The sequence below is a fragment of the Globicephala melas genome, chromosome 5, assembly GCF_963455315.2.
Source record: "Globicephala melas chromosome 5, mGloMel1.2, whole genome shotgun sequence".
In the NCBI taxonomy this organism is placed as follows: domain Eukaryota; kingdom Metazoa; phylum Chordata; class Mammalia; order Artiodactyla; family Delphinidae; genus Globicephala; species Globicephala melas.
In genome coordinates, this window is record NC_083318.1 from 37,834,320 (window position 1) to 37,847,973 (window position 13,654).

A 13,654-nucleotide genomic window follows, 5' to 3' on the forward strand; every position below is an offset into this window, starting at 1 on the left:
TCCAAGGAAGAACATTGGATGATATTAAGCCCCGCCTTGGATATTTTCCAGGAATGTCACATCCTGAGTCCTGTTGGGCTTTCTGAAAGCAACCTTCACAGCCTCAAGGGACCACCTGCTCCAGGAAGCCCACCCTGATTTTCCTCCTCGAATTCCCCCTGGACTTCACGTGGGCTCCTCCTGGGGCACAGGTCACTATGTGTTGCATATTATCATTAATTGGATATTAATTTTGTGTCCTGCACTCACAACAATAAGTACCATTTATAGTTTGCTAACTGCCTTCTGTATCTACAACAATGTCTCATATCTATTGCGTTTACTGTGGGCTAAGCACTGACTTAGGGCTTTCCCTGGAGTAGCTCATGAGTAGCCCTATGAGATGTGTACCATTAGTATCCCCATTTTACTGATGTGGAAACTGACTCACAGTGTCATAGACACTGCTAATAGCCCCAATATGCATCCCATTCTTTTTTCTTTCTGAGAAGTCAGCTTAGGATAAACTGTGTTGTGGTAACAAAAAATGACATCTTAGTGGGTGGAATAAAAGTTTACTTCTTGTTCACACCACAGTCTGCTGCAAGTCTGGTGGTCTTCCACCATCTAAGACAAGCCTTTCTGGAATATGTGGCTGCCAAGGTCAGTGCGGGGAAATAGAGATGGAGGATGAACACTGAATGGTCTCTGCCTGAAGTGCCCACACTCCCCCTCCTGGCCACAGGGCCCCAAATGAACTGCAAGGAGACTGGAAACGTAGGGACCAACCCATATTTGGTGAAGCACAAAATGGCTCTGTCAGTTTTGTTCAGGGTGACCAAGTGTCCCACTAAGACACACGTTCCCCAGTTTTCCTTACACGGAGCAGTGGCCCAATTCTGGTTCATGAGACGCAACTGGAAGGCAGCCGTCATTCTAGGAAGTCTTGCTTCCCTGATACAAGGACAACCTCTTCCTCCTCCATCTTTCTTCTTTAGCATCCTTCCTGGAATGCAGATATGACATTGGAGGGAGAGCTGCCTAAAAGAATATGAGGCAACAGCATGAGAATGAAAGACACAATTGAAAGATGGCAGAGCCAATGGGTGGGAGCTGGGACAGTGATGGTTTCCTGGAGGCATACACAGGACTGCCCCCTGTTACTCCCTGATTGCTCTGTCCTATCTAAGCATCTGAAAGCTGCTGCTAAGGGGGACAGTCACAGAGCCGGGGAGGGGAGGAACCAGGCCCTCTGGCTCCTGCTGGGTTTAGCCAATGGGAGGCACCAAGAGCACCCCACTCCCATTCTTGACTGCCGCTCTCTTTGTGAACTGGTACTAGTGCCTCCCCATGTGCCCTCAGGCCCAGCGTCCTGCTGAGTGAGTTCCTGGGTGCTTCACCACCCCTTCACGATCTCCTTAACCCCACTCACACCTCTCCAAATAGCCCTTCATTCAAGTATCTTCAATTAACCCTTTGAGCTGCCGTCCATTTCCAGCACACAAACAGGAACAGGCAGCTCACTGCTTCGAAGGCAGCCCATCCCACTGTAGACCTGCAGTTAGTCTCCCTGTGTCTTCTACTCTTTGGTCTTGACTCTGCACTCTCACATATTAAAGAACTTCCAGGCAGATCCAATTTCAAGTCTGTATTCTCCTCTCTGCAGGAGTTCAATCATTTGCCCCAAATTACCCAGCTGGTAATTCTCAGTTGCAGCATCTCTTATGTGGGGATAACACCCACACACCACATAGGTCTATTGTGAGAATTAAGCAAAATAACAACATACGTAGCAAAAAAGTACAGGATGTCTAGTTACATTTAAATTTCAGATCGACAATGAATACTTTTTTAGTGTAAGTATGTCCACACAATACTTGGGATATACTTGTATTAAAAAATGATTTGTTGCTTATCTGAGACTCAGTTGTAACTGGGTCTTCTGTATTTTATCTGGTGAATAGCACATTGCCTGCCCTTTTCATGATCCCCAATAAATAGTAATAGTTGATATTCTTCTTCTTAATCCTTTTCTTCCCCCAGTCCCTAACACAGTACCAGACACAATGCTCAAAAAACATCAACTTTATTTGAATAAAGAAATGAATGAGCAAATGGAGAAACTGAGAGCCAGGGAGGTGATTTGTTTGAGGTGAAAGTTGCCCAGCTGATACGTGAGAGAAAGGCGTGGAATTTGGGCATCCTTACTTCTGGTCCAGCATTCCTTCCTCCAAATCACGTAGTGGGACACAGTGAAGGAAACTGCCCAGCAGGGAGGAGATCCAGGGATGGCACTGAGTGGCTGGGCACGGGGTGCTACATTTCCCAGCCCCTACCCCCTACTCCAGCCATCCCGGTCCCTGCAGGTAGGTGTAGTCAGATGACTGTGTCCCCCTAAAATGGGAGTAGAAATTATGGGTGTGCAGGCCCTAAAGACCACCTGTGTGCCTCTTCCTATTGGAAGGTGAGACCAAAACGCAGAAGCCACTCGACCTCAACCAAGACAAGACAGGAGATTATGGGAGGACCCCAGGGAACAGACATACCCAAGGACCTAGGTTATTCATTTGGAATTCTTAAGTTCCGTGAGCCGGACAGCTTCCTTCCCAATAGTTAATGATGTTTCTGATGAGGCTGGTGATGATCTGAACAAATGTGATTTTTTGATATTGTACAAAATGTGTTAACATTGGAAAGCTCTGCATAAGTCATGGACCAGTATTTTTCAAATAGTTAAAGAATGTTACAAAATTATGCATGAATCAAAGATGCATTCAGAGTGGATGTTAACATAACATAGTACAAAAAGTTCATTGACAATGGTTTCAGATTCCACCCTGAAGATAACCTTTAAGAAATTTCCACTTGCCGAGTTTTGGTATGGTGTCAAAGAGGAATATCTGCAATTTTCTGAAAACACTCTTCAAATACTTGTCCCTTTTCCAACTGTGTATCAGTGCAAGGTCACGTTTTCTTCATAGACTTCAACTAAAAGATATATTTTGTAGATTGGAGAAGCCAGACCTTAAAGACATTTTCCAAAATAAAAAACAATGTCATTCTTCTACTATTTTTATCTTTAGGTTTTGGAAAATATAATTATTTTTCTTAAAGGTGTGCTAACATGGAATGGGTTTATAATTGTTAATTTTAGATACATACATTCATAACTATTTTTTTTCCTTGGTGTTCAATTTCTAGTCCAGTATATATCGAGACATATAACCCACTTAATCAAAAGCTCTTTGGTGTCTCTAATAATTTTCAAGACTGTCAAGAGACCATAGGTCACTGCACTGGTTTATATCACAAGGGGGGGTACCCAGGCCTCAGAGGTCCAGGTAGGTGACGTGAAGCTGTAACAGGCTTAGGGTCTCACACACACACTGGGCACAATCATATACAGCAGGACTCAAGACATGCTTTTTCCAGTACAGGAATCACTTGGAGAAGTATTTTCATACCCAACTGTTGGTTGGTTTGGTGATCAATACAACGACGTTAATGCAGTGACCAGTGGCCAGCAGTAAACATGGAAACAATCTTTGGTAGCAGGGAACTCCATTCTAGCACATCCTCATCTTCAGCACAGGGATGCACACAGACGCACTGTTCAAAAATTGACCAAACTGTTCAGATGCATGTTATCTACATGGTTGTTTAAGAAAGGCAGTGCTCCCAAAGAGGCCCATAGGAGTCAACATTCTTCTAGTTGAACTTCATCTCACCAACAAAGAGGAAGGCTTGGAGAGGATGGTGACTTGCCCCGAGGTCACACCATAAAGTGGCAGAGCTGGGACAGAATCCTAGATCGCTGACTTAGTTCAGCTTTCTCCCCACATTGCCTCTCTAGGGCAAGTACAAGTCTGTGCTCAGCCCTGAGCTGGCAAACTGAGCAGGATGGATGTGTGCCGCCCCCTCCAGGTGTGGGTCCTTGCCAGGCATTGCTGATCGATTTCAGATCAAGCACGGTTCCAGGCAGCCTGGCAAGGTCCTAGGATCCTCGTAACTCTCCCAGACTACCAGAGCTGGCCTGCACCAGTGAGGAAATGACACTGGTGCACAAAGCTATCACCCCTGCCTTGTGTGGAGGGCAGGTCCCGGCTGGGTCACCCCTGTGGGTGCAGCTTTCCTGCCCCCCACTCCCCAAACAAGGAATGTGAGCTGGGGCTTGGACTGTGAGCACAGATCACTGGCAAACTGTTAGCTCACAAAGGCTACGTTCTCTCTCCAAAGATAGAGAGAAGTGGCTTCTTTGTTTCCACATTGTTTTCTTGCTAAGGTTTTTGAGTATAAATGCCTCCCTCCTTGAAATGAATGGCGTGTTGGGTGTACTCAAGCTCTTCTGTATAAAACTCTAGTCTATGAGTGAAGGGACTGAGGGAGGGAGGCAGCCCTAGGGCTGGCTGGTGAGCACCCTCCTCACCCCTCCCATGGGCCTTTCACACCCAACACTGTTTTTGTTTGTTTGTTTGTTTTTTGCAGTATGCGGGCCTCTCACTGCTGTGGCCTCTCCGGTGCGGAGCACAGGCTCCAGATGCGCAGGCTCAGCGGCCATGGCTCACGGGCCCAGCCGCTCCGCGGCACGTGGGATCTTCCTGGACCGGGGAACGAACCCGTGTGCCCTGCATCGGCAGGCGGACTCGCAACCACTGTGCCACCAGGGAAGCCCCCAACACTTTTAAATTCTGATCCTAGTGTCTTTTTCATAACTGTGGTCAGTCTATATGCATTATCCTGAGTTTCTGGTCATATATTTGGAAAATTTTCCCATGGTAAACATATAATTCCCATTTAAAAAATTACACCAAGCATCAAACATACTTACGTATCTTCTTGTCTGGCACGTGTTGAAGGTATTGGGTGTCATTTGCCATATTTTAACATCTTATGGTGTTTTTTTTTTTTTTTCCTCCTTCAATGTAGATTTAAAGTCAGGGACTTCCCTGGTGGTGCGGTGGTTAAGAATCCACCTGCCAACGCAGGGGACACGGGTTCGATCCCTGGTCCGGGAAGATCCCACACGCCGCGGAGCAACTAAGCCCATGCGCCACAACTACTGAGCCTGCGCTCTAGAGCCCGTGCTCCGCAACAAGAGAAGCCACTGCAATGAGAAGCCTGTGTACAGCAATGAAGAGTAGCCCCGCTTCCTGCAACTAGAGAAAGCCTGCACGCAGCAATGAAGACCCAATGCAGCCAAAAATAAATAAAAAAAAAAAGTCAAATGTACCAATATTTTCTCCTTGACCGTTTTTGTCATTTTTAGAAACACTCAGGTTTGTGTGACTACACAAGGTTGCATGTTTTCTTCCAGCACTCTTAAACTCCATGATTTAAATTTCAAAACTTGGATCTACTTTTAGATCTTGCATCTGGTGTAAGGACAAAACAAGTGATCCTACTTTTTCAGATTGTTAACCAGTTTTCTCCACAGTTTACTGAATAGCTATTTCCCCACTGATGTGAAAGGTACCTGGCCCCAGTCCAAACACACACAGGACACAAAGCACAGTCCTGTACTTTGTGTCCTGTGGTGGCCCCAACTTCTTTTCCATTTTTAGCTTCTTTTTATATATGAACTGTAGAGGCAATAAGAGAACAGAATGGGGAAAATTTTTATCGGGACTGCAAATTTATAGATGTCTTTATGATGTTATCTTTCTAGCCAAGAATAAGATAGTCTTACTTTTTTTTTTTTTTTGGCGGTATGCGGGCCTCTCACTGTTGTGGCCTCTCCCGTTACGGAGCACAGGCTCCGGACACACAGGCTCAGCGGCAATGGCTCATGGGCCCAGCCGCTCCGTGGCATGTGGGATCTTCCCGGACTGGGGCATGAACCCGTTTTCCCTGCATCGGCAGGCGGACTCTCAACCACTGCGCCACCAGGGAAGCCCAGTCTTACCGCTATTAATTTGAATGCTTGGGAATTTAGTTTTTTTCAACATCGGAATGCATACTATTCCTTATTTTCGAAGGCAGTACCAGAAAAGTCCCTAACTGCCACAGGACTTGAGAATCAGGCAGGATGGATCAATCTCACCTGGTCCAGTGCTTTCAGTTCACAAATCTAGGCGCAGAGAAGTGTGATGGCCCAGGTCACACAGTGATTGGGGAGTCAGGATGGGAGGGGATCCCTAGGTCCCATGCCTTCCCAAACCATCCCCTGAGGCTGCAGGCTGGTGAGATACCAAAGCCATGGGGTTCCAAGCAGCTTCCCAGTCCCCCGCCCCCACGTGTCCCTGTCACACAAAGTCAGCGACCCACAATGAAGAGAAAAGGTATTTAATTATTTCTCCATCTAAACTCTTAAAGCGCTCAAAATGTTTTCACAAGTGCCAGCATTTTACCAGTGATTCCGACATTCGCAAAGAAACTCCAAATCACCGTGCTTTATACTTATTTTAATTTCTGCACTGGAAAAGAAAAGGACGGTGTAAATGAGGACAGGTTAGTTTACAGTGACTCCATCTTTGCCTTTAAATTAATCTTTGCTCTTGGGAACAGAGGGGGATAGAAAGACAGGAAAACATCAAAGCACGAGAGTGAACCGGTGACCAGGATGCCTCCCCGTCCTGCTAACTAGGGATCTAAAAGCCTAGAGGCAGCGCCATAAACACTGAGAGACATCAGTTAAGATACATTAAAAAAAAAAAAATCCCCACGATTCCATTCTCAAAATCAAGCACAGAAACTGACAGTGAAACACGGGTTCCATGTGCGCCCATTGGCCCTGAACGAGCACCACTTGCTCTACAGCATCCGCCCTGCCGGCCAGGAAGGACCCGCAGGTGGGGAGTGGGAGGGGACGCAACCCCCCCGGAGCCACAGGCGGGTCTGTGTGCTTTGGAGGCTCTGCCTCTGGAATGTTCTGCGCGGGCAGGCGGTGGGTTTGAGTCACGCGCCACACGTGGTTGAAGTGCTCACTTTATTTTCCATGTGCAAACTGTCACCGTCTAAAGCTTTCAGAAGGACTTGTACAGACAGCATCACCCTGCGAGCGGGGCAGGCGGGCAGGCGGGGAGGAGGCAGGGTCCTCCCAGGGGGCGGGGCCGAGGGCGGGCACGAGGTGAGGCCCCCCCCCCAGGGGCAGGGTGGGGGCGGGGCAAGGGCGGGACACAGAAGTGACTGTGGAGCTGCGTTCAACCCAAGTCCCTGATTCCGTTGGTCCCGAGGAGGGCTCCTCAGTAGGCGATTGTCCACTCTTTGACAGAGGCGTCGTGGGAGGTCGTGACCAGCGTGTGCTCATCCAGCCAGGCCAGGCTGCTCACGTGGTGGAGCCGGTGTGCATCTGGGGAGAAAGAACATGCGTTCTGAGCCAAACCCAGGAGCTCTGCTCCCACAGGTACCTCAGACCAGAAGATGGGAAACCCGGGCCGAGATCACCCACAGGGCCACCGAGAAACCCAGCAGGATCCTGGTCAACCAGACCCCTTTCCTCTTCTCAGTGGGGAGCGTCTGGGTAATGGGAGGGGAAGCAGGTGTTCTCAGCCCCCCGCCACTGACGCTCCCTGACCAGCAGCGATCCTGGCTGCAGCTCCCAGCGCCAGCACAGTCCTGACAACCACAAACGCCCCTTGGAGGCAAAACTGCCCCTCCCCACAGGGGGTGAACAAGTCTTTCTATGTATAAAGCAACAATGTACAGACAATACACAAACAGTGCACAGTATATCTGTGGTGTTAAAATGGGGAGATGAGGAATAAAACGTTGAGAAACACAAGGCTGGGGTACCTGTGCACACAACAGCCCGACCTCAGGCCAATGCACGTCCAGTGACCTGTGACCCCACGGCCCAGACAAGGACCGGACTTTCCACCCTCTACCCTGTGAGCTCTTGCTGCCTCTTGAACTTGCTCGAGTCTGAGTCTTACTACAAAACTGCTGCTTTCTGTGGAGACCAGGATGGCCCATCTGAGTCTGCTCTGTCCCCTCCTCCATCCTGGACCAACCGCCTTCCCACCCACTTGGGGTCAGCTTGCGGGTCCCCTCCCTCCCCCTGCTGGGCATGGTAAAAAGCTCTGTGGGGTTGAAACAGAACAATTTTTGAATAGGAAAGGATCCCACTTACGTTCAAGACAAAAGGCTGCCTGCCAGGTAAAGAATGGATGGAAAGGGACCAGAGCCCATGTGAGATGGTGACACGGGAACAGGAGATCTGAGATCCACCCTGGGTGGGTAGGGTCCCCACCAGGGCCATGAGCCAGATGTGACTACAGTGCCCCTGAAGTGAGCTACTGCCACATGTGGAAATATGTTGGGTTAAATAAAACTTACTATTAATAATTTCACCTGTTTCTGTTTTAAATGTGGCTGCTGGGAAGATGTCAAGTCCACGTGTGGTTCTTGTTATGCTTCTATTGGACACTACTGTCCTAGAGTGAGAACCCAGTTATGAGTTTATATTGAAGGGGGGTGGGGGGGTGGGAGAAAGCAGGTATTACAGTCTGAATGTTTGTGTCCCCCCAGAATTCCTAAATTAGAAATCTAATGTCCAAGGTGACGGTGTAGGAGGTGGGGCCTTTGGGAGCCTACCTAGGTCACAAGTGGGATGAGCGCTCTTATACAAGAGGCCCCTTCCACCACGTGAGGACACTTGACGAGAAGTCTGTGACCTGGAAGAGGACCCTTTCCCGGCCAAGCTGACACCCAATCCTCGACTTCAGCCTCCGCAACCGTGAGCAGTAGACTTCTGTGCTTTAGGGGCTGCCTAGTCTGGGGTATTTTGTGACGGAGGCCCGAACAGACTAAGACAAAGGAGATGCCAGGAAAACCCTTTTACTCAGTGTGTGTCCCAGAAACCGAGACCACCTGCTTTCACGCTGGGCACACGGGCGTCCTCTGCCCAGACCAGCAGAGCTGATGTTTGCTGGAGCGCCAGGCTTCCGTGAGGCCACCTCCCTGAAGCACAGAAGGGACCCTCGAGCCCTGGGGACACCTCTCCGGAGCTGCCTGGGGAGCTGAGGAGGGCGCGTGAATCACCTTGGATCTTGACCCTGGTCTCGGGGTCACTCAGGGTCCACACGTACACCATCATGTCCATGCCGCCCGAGGCGAAGTGCTCGTTGTCTGGAGACCAGGCCAGGCAGACAATCTTCGCGTGGTGTCCATAGAAAACGTTGTTCTCCTGCGTGCAGATTAAAAACAGGTGGCGGGTCAGGGTTCAGGCCAGAGTGAGTGGGCAGCACGTCACCTAACCTTCACGAGGGCCAGTGCTCATGAAACGCTTTCTCTGTGCCTGGCTTCTGAAACTCTCACCAACTCACTGACTCCTTGTAACAACCCCAGGGTGCCCACTGCTTGAAGGCACAGAAAGGGGCAGCCCAAGATCAAACAGTAGCTACTGTGCCCCCCAGGACCCGGGACTCCAGGGCTGCCCTTGTAGCATCTATCACATGGGCCAGATGTGCCCATTCGCCTGCACAGAGCTCTCGGCCTAGGAAGGGGACAGACAGAAGTGCAAAAATGGGAGGCGCGAGAAGGTCTCGCCTGGCGTGGACGGAGCTCTGTGCATATGCGGATGGAGGAGGGGGCTGCCCAGACACGCGCCCTCACCCTGGAGCCTGGGTGGGGTGGGTGTGGCCTGCAGGCAAGCAGATGTGTCTACAGGAGGATGTGTCAGCCTCGAGCCACTGCCTTACCCATGACCAAAAATAACGCTTTCTGCTAAAGCTTTAGGAACGCTTTTACTTCAGAGCAGTCCATCTTGTTCTTACTCCCTATATTAACCATGATCTTCTTCTTCAAGGTTGCCTCTTCCATCTTTTGTTGATTCTACTCTGCAGATTACTTAGCACGCTGTAAACAAGGCTTGCTATATGCAAATGAAATTGCTTAAAGTGTGATAAACGCAGAATCTGATAAATGTGACACTGAGGTGGAAGGAACCTCCTGGGACGTGACATGTTCTTTATGTTAATGGAGGTGTGGGCGTACGTGCAGGTGCAGGCATATGCACAGCGCTGGTGTATACTTATGTTCCCACTCATCCTTCATTATATGTAAATTTTACAGCCAAAGATAAAACTACTAAACTCTAGTTAATAATATGTAGGCTGATATATTATACAGATGCCTGTAATTTACTTTAAATGCACTAAAATATTAGATTACTAGGTGGATAATGTGACATAGTAAAATGGTAATGGTAGAATCTAGGTGGTAAATTCTTTTGACTCCGCTGTAGATTTCAAAACTGTCCTAAGTGTTGGAGGTTGGGGGGAGGGGGCCAGGCTGACTCCATGGGAAGGACTGGAGGACGCTCCATCTGCCCCACGCCCTGGGGTCCAGTCACACCCAGCGGGTGACCGAATCCCTCCAGAGTGCAGTCTTGTTTGTGAAATGCGACTAACACTGCCCAACAGGGTTGGCTGGTGACACATGGGCACTCTCACACCTCACACGACAGTGTCCTTGGCTGTCCTGCTCAGAGCGGGATGAGCTTCCAGGGCCTTGGCAACCGGGTCCTCTCTCTCACCCATCCACCGCTAGGGAACCCACCCGCCCCCGAGTGCAAGGCCACGTCCGGACGACCAGCGCTCACACTTTATAGGACTTGAAGCAGCAGTGAGATTCAAGGGAAAAAAAAAAAAATCTAGCCTAAGCCTTTTGACAGAAGAGAAAAATAAGGCTCCAGAAGTCACTGAACCAGGCCGCCAGGTGAGCCAACCAGCCCGATTCCACAGCAGCCTTGCTGCCGCCCAGGCCCCTAACCTTTTGACAGCTGCTCTGTCCCGGGCCCACAAACTGCTGGACTGCAGGGTAAGTCTCCTTTTCCCACGTCATTCACGCTCTAGGAGCAACGAAGCTGCGTGTCCTGGGCACCCGCCCGGTCGGTGACGACAGGGGAGAGATGCCAGGGCCCCCTCCAGACGTCTGCGCTGCCCAGTGTGGAGACAGGGAGGGGGCCTGCCCACTCACCGAGTAGCCGTCAGCAGTGCTGAAGACTGTGACCACTTTGCTGGCGTCGCACACGGCGAGGAAGGCGCCGTCATGGGAATACGCCAGGTCCGTCACAGGGCCCTTGGCCTCCAGGAGCTTGCCCTCCTCCTTCAGCGTGCTGCCCAGGATGGAGTATAGGCGGACGTTCCCATCCTGTGGGAGGACAGAGGGGCAGTGGGTCACTCCTGACACGTGAGTGCGTGCACACACGCACGCATGTGCGCGCACGCACACACACACACACACAAACACACGCTCCCCCGACGTCCTTCTTTTTGGAGGGAGGCACCAGGGTATCAATAAGAAGCAGCGCCTTTCTTCCTAACCACTGCCCTGGCTCGGCCACCTGCCCACGTGCTGGCTCCTGTGCCAGGAGAGCTGCTCCTTTGTCCCCCTGGCACCAGAGGGCAACTCCTACAGCCCTGCGGCAGCTCTTGTGGTTGCACAGGCACAGTGGGCAGAGTTACATTAAGATAAGTTTAATTATTACATTAAAATTACATTAAAACGCAGAACCCCCCAATTGTGATTCTGCGTGTTTGGGGGCTCACGAGTCTGCTTTTTCCACAAAAACTCCAGTAAGTTCCAGCGCAGGCGCCCACAGGCCAAGCTCTGAGAAGCACCTGTACACGAGTTACCTCTCCAACAAGGGCCCCTCATCTGCCCTGACTGTCCTCGGCCGGAGCCATCTGCCCGTGCCCTGTACCCCACACCCGGCAGGTGCCCTCAGGCACCAGGCTCCTCTCCCTGCTCTGTCGAGCCCGGCTCCTAGCAAACGCCCCATCCTCGTAGGGTCCAGGCACCTCTCCTCGGGGGCCAGGAAATGAGGGGAAAGAGCAGGGGACAGAGGAGCGGCCAGGATGCGGGCAACAGGAAGTCAGACTCAAGGGGAACTGAAACCCTCAGGCTGGCACTCCACTTCACGGGTGTGAAGAATCTCCTGTCGCCTCCCTGAGCCCAGCGGGCCCGGCTCGGGACGCAACTCCTTTTACACGTGCTCCATCCACGAGCTCCCCAGGCCAAGGCATCCCTGCCCTGTACCCGCACCCCAGCAGAGCCCGCCTCACTGCCCGGGACCCTTGGTCTCCCAGGAGGCTGCCGTGTCACCTGGGGCTGGCAGCCTGGGGGGAGGGTGGCCTCGCAGGGCAGCCCAGGGAGGCTCTCACTTGGGCGGCAGGAGGCACCCCAGCTGGTTCCCGCCGCCATCCCTCCTGCCCTGAGGCAGCCCGGCACTCACACAGCTCACAGCGCCCCCAGCCCGGCCACATACCCCAGGGCGGAGGGTGTGGGGACAGGGCCTTACCGCACCCCCGATGGCCACCGTCTCGCCACCCGGGTGCACAGCCACCACCTCGGGCTCATAGCCGGGGCTGTCGATGCTGAAGCACTTCCTCTGATCCTTCAGCAGGACGATCTGGGAAACACACAGGCAGCCGTTAGAGAGAGGCCCCAGGACCGACGGCCCAGGCCCGGGCTGGGCTCCATCTTCAACCTTTTGGGGGCCAGGCTGGGGCTCCAGCCACACTAAGTGGGACTGGCCCCGGCCCTGTGGTGTTTCTCCCTCATCTGTCAGTATGAATGGTGCTGTTATCGCCACCCGCACGGGCTTCGTCAAAAGCCATCTGACGCCTGAACTTTGGTTCCTCCAACTCTACGTCGAACGTAATAAATGATCTTTGCAGAGCCGAGTTCTCACGGGTTCAAGAGGACGCAGCCCTCGGAAGTGGTGAAGCTATAAGCTGACATGGGAAATGAACAGGACAGGCTAGACTTCCAAGTTCTGGCTTCTCGGGTCCAAAAAACACCCTTTGCGACCTTGACCCGTGGTGTGTGAAAAAACTGATGATGTCCGTGCGTGAGTCCCCACAGCCCAGGGACACAGGGCTGGCACTCCACCTGCTGGGAGGGAACCCAGGTGCTGACTACAGCAGGTAGGCAACAGCGCCGCGAGGCTCTCCGCTAGCCCTCAGCCCCGGACGGGAAGGGAGGACAGGACAGACGGCTCACGGTGAAGTGGCCTGGAGGCACCCAGTGCACCACCCCCTTGCCCCGTCCCAGCCAGCACCTGCCTTGGCTCCCTCCTACTTGACAGGGCAGCACACGGTCCACGGACGGGGCTGAGCGCCCGGGTGTGCAGGCCCCACTGAGGCGCCCTGATGGCCCGGCTCAGCCCCCTGCTGCTGGGGGTTGGCGGGGTGGAGGGGATGGGATGGGTCACACACACCGGTTCATGAACTGAACTGAGCCTTGGCCTCCTAGGGGTAAGAACCCAGCAGTGCCTAGATGTCATGGAGACGGAATGCAGGGCTCAGAATAAACACAGGGCCTAGCAAAGGCAAACAAAAACAGCAGCTACAGCCCACCGTGTGGGAGCCACGCGCCTAACTAAGCGCGGTGTGTCTGTCCCTGGCATGGCAGGGTCACCTCCCAGTGTATAGGAGCAAATGAGATGCAAGCCCCGCAGCTCTCAGGGCCATGGGGTCCCAAAGCCCCGCCCTGGCAGCCACAGTGTGCCTTTGCCCTCTGGCGCACAGCCCAAGGCAGCCTGGCACGGTGACCTTCCACTGTCCTCACCCCCTCTCGCCCCTCGCTACACCCTCCTGGTTCTAATTCACTGGACCGTCCCAACAGGGTAGCCTCTCTCTGTGACAGCTCTGGCTTCACCCCATCACATCCCTGCTCAAACCACCAGCTGTCCCAAGGGCAAGCAGGCCCCTCCCTGCCCTCGGGGTGCGTT

The 13,654-nt window shown here is 52.2% G+C and overlaps 1 protein-coding gene across 2 annotated transcripts in view; it reads right to left on the reverse strand.

Moving 5' to 3' along the window:
• Nucleotides 1-6,619: 6,619 nt before the first annotated feature.
• WDR1 (WD repeat domain 1) overlaps nucleotides 6,620-13,654 on the reverse strand; it is a 39,761-nt gene continuing 32,726 nt past the window's right edge. For both annotated transcript variants that reach the window (XM_060299157.2, XM_060299158.2), the window contains exons 12-15: nucleotides 12,221-12,331; nucleotides 10,897-11,070; nucleotides 8,959-9,103; nucleotides 6,620-7,267 (exon numbers count right to left, since the gene is read on the reverse strand). In XM_060299157.2, the coding sequence (XP_060155140.1) occupies nucleotides 7,161-7,267; nucleotides 8,959-9,103; nucleotides 10,897-11,070; nucleotides 12,221-12,331 (537 nt within the window). In that variant the 3' untranslated portion in view covers nucleotides 6,620-7,160. The remainder of the gene's footprint in view (nucleotides 7,268-8,958; nucleotides 9,104-10,896; nucleotides 11,071-12,220; nucleotides 12,332-13,654) is intronic.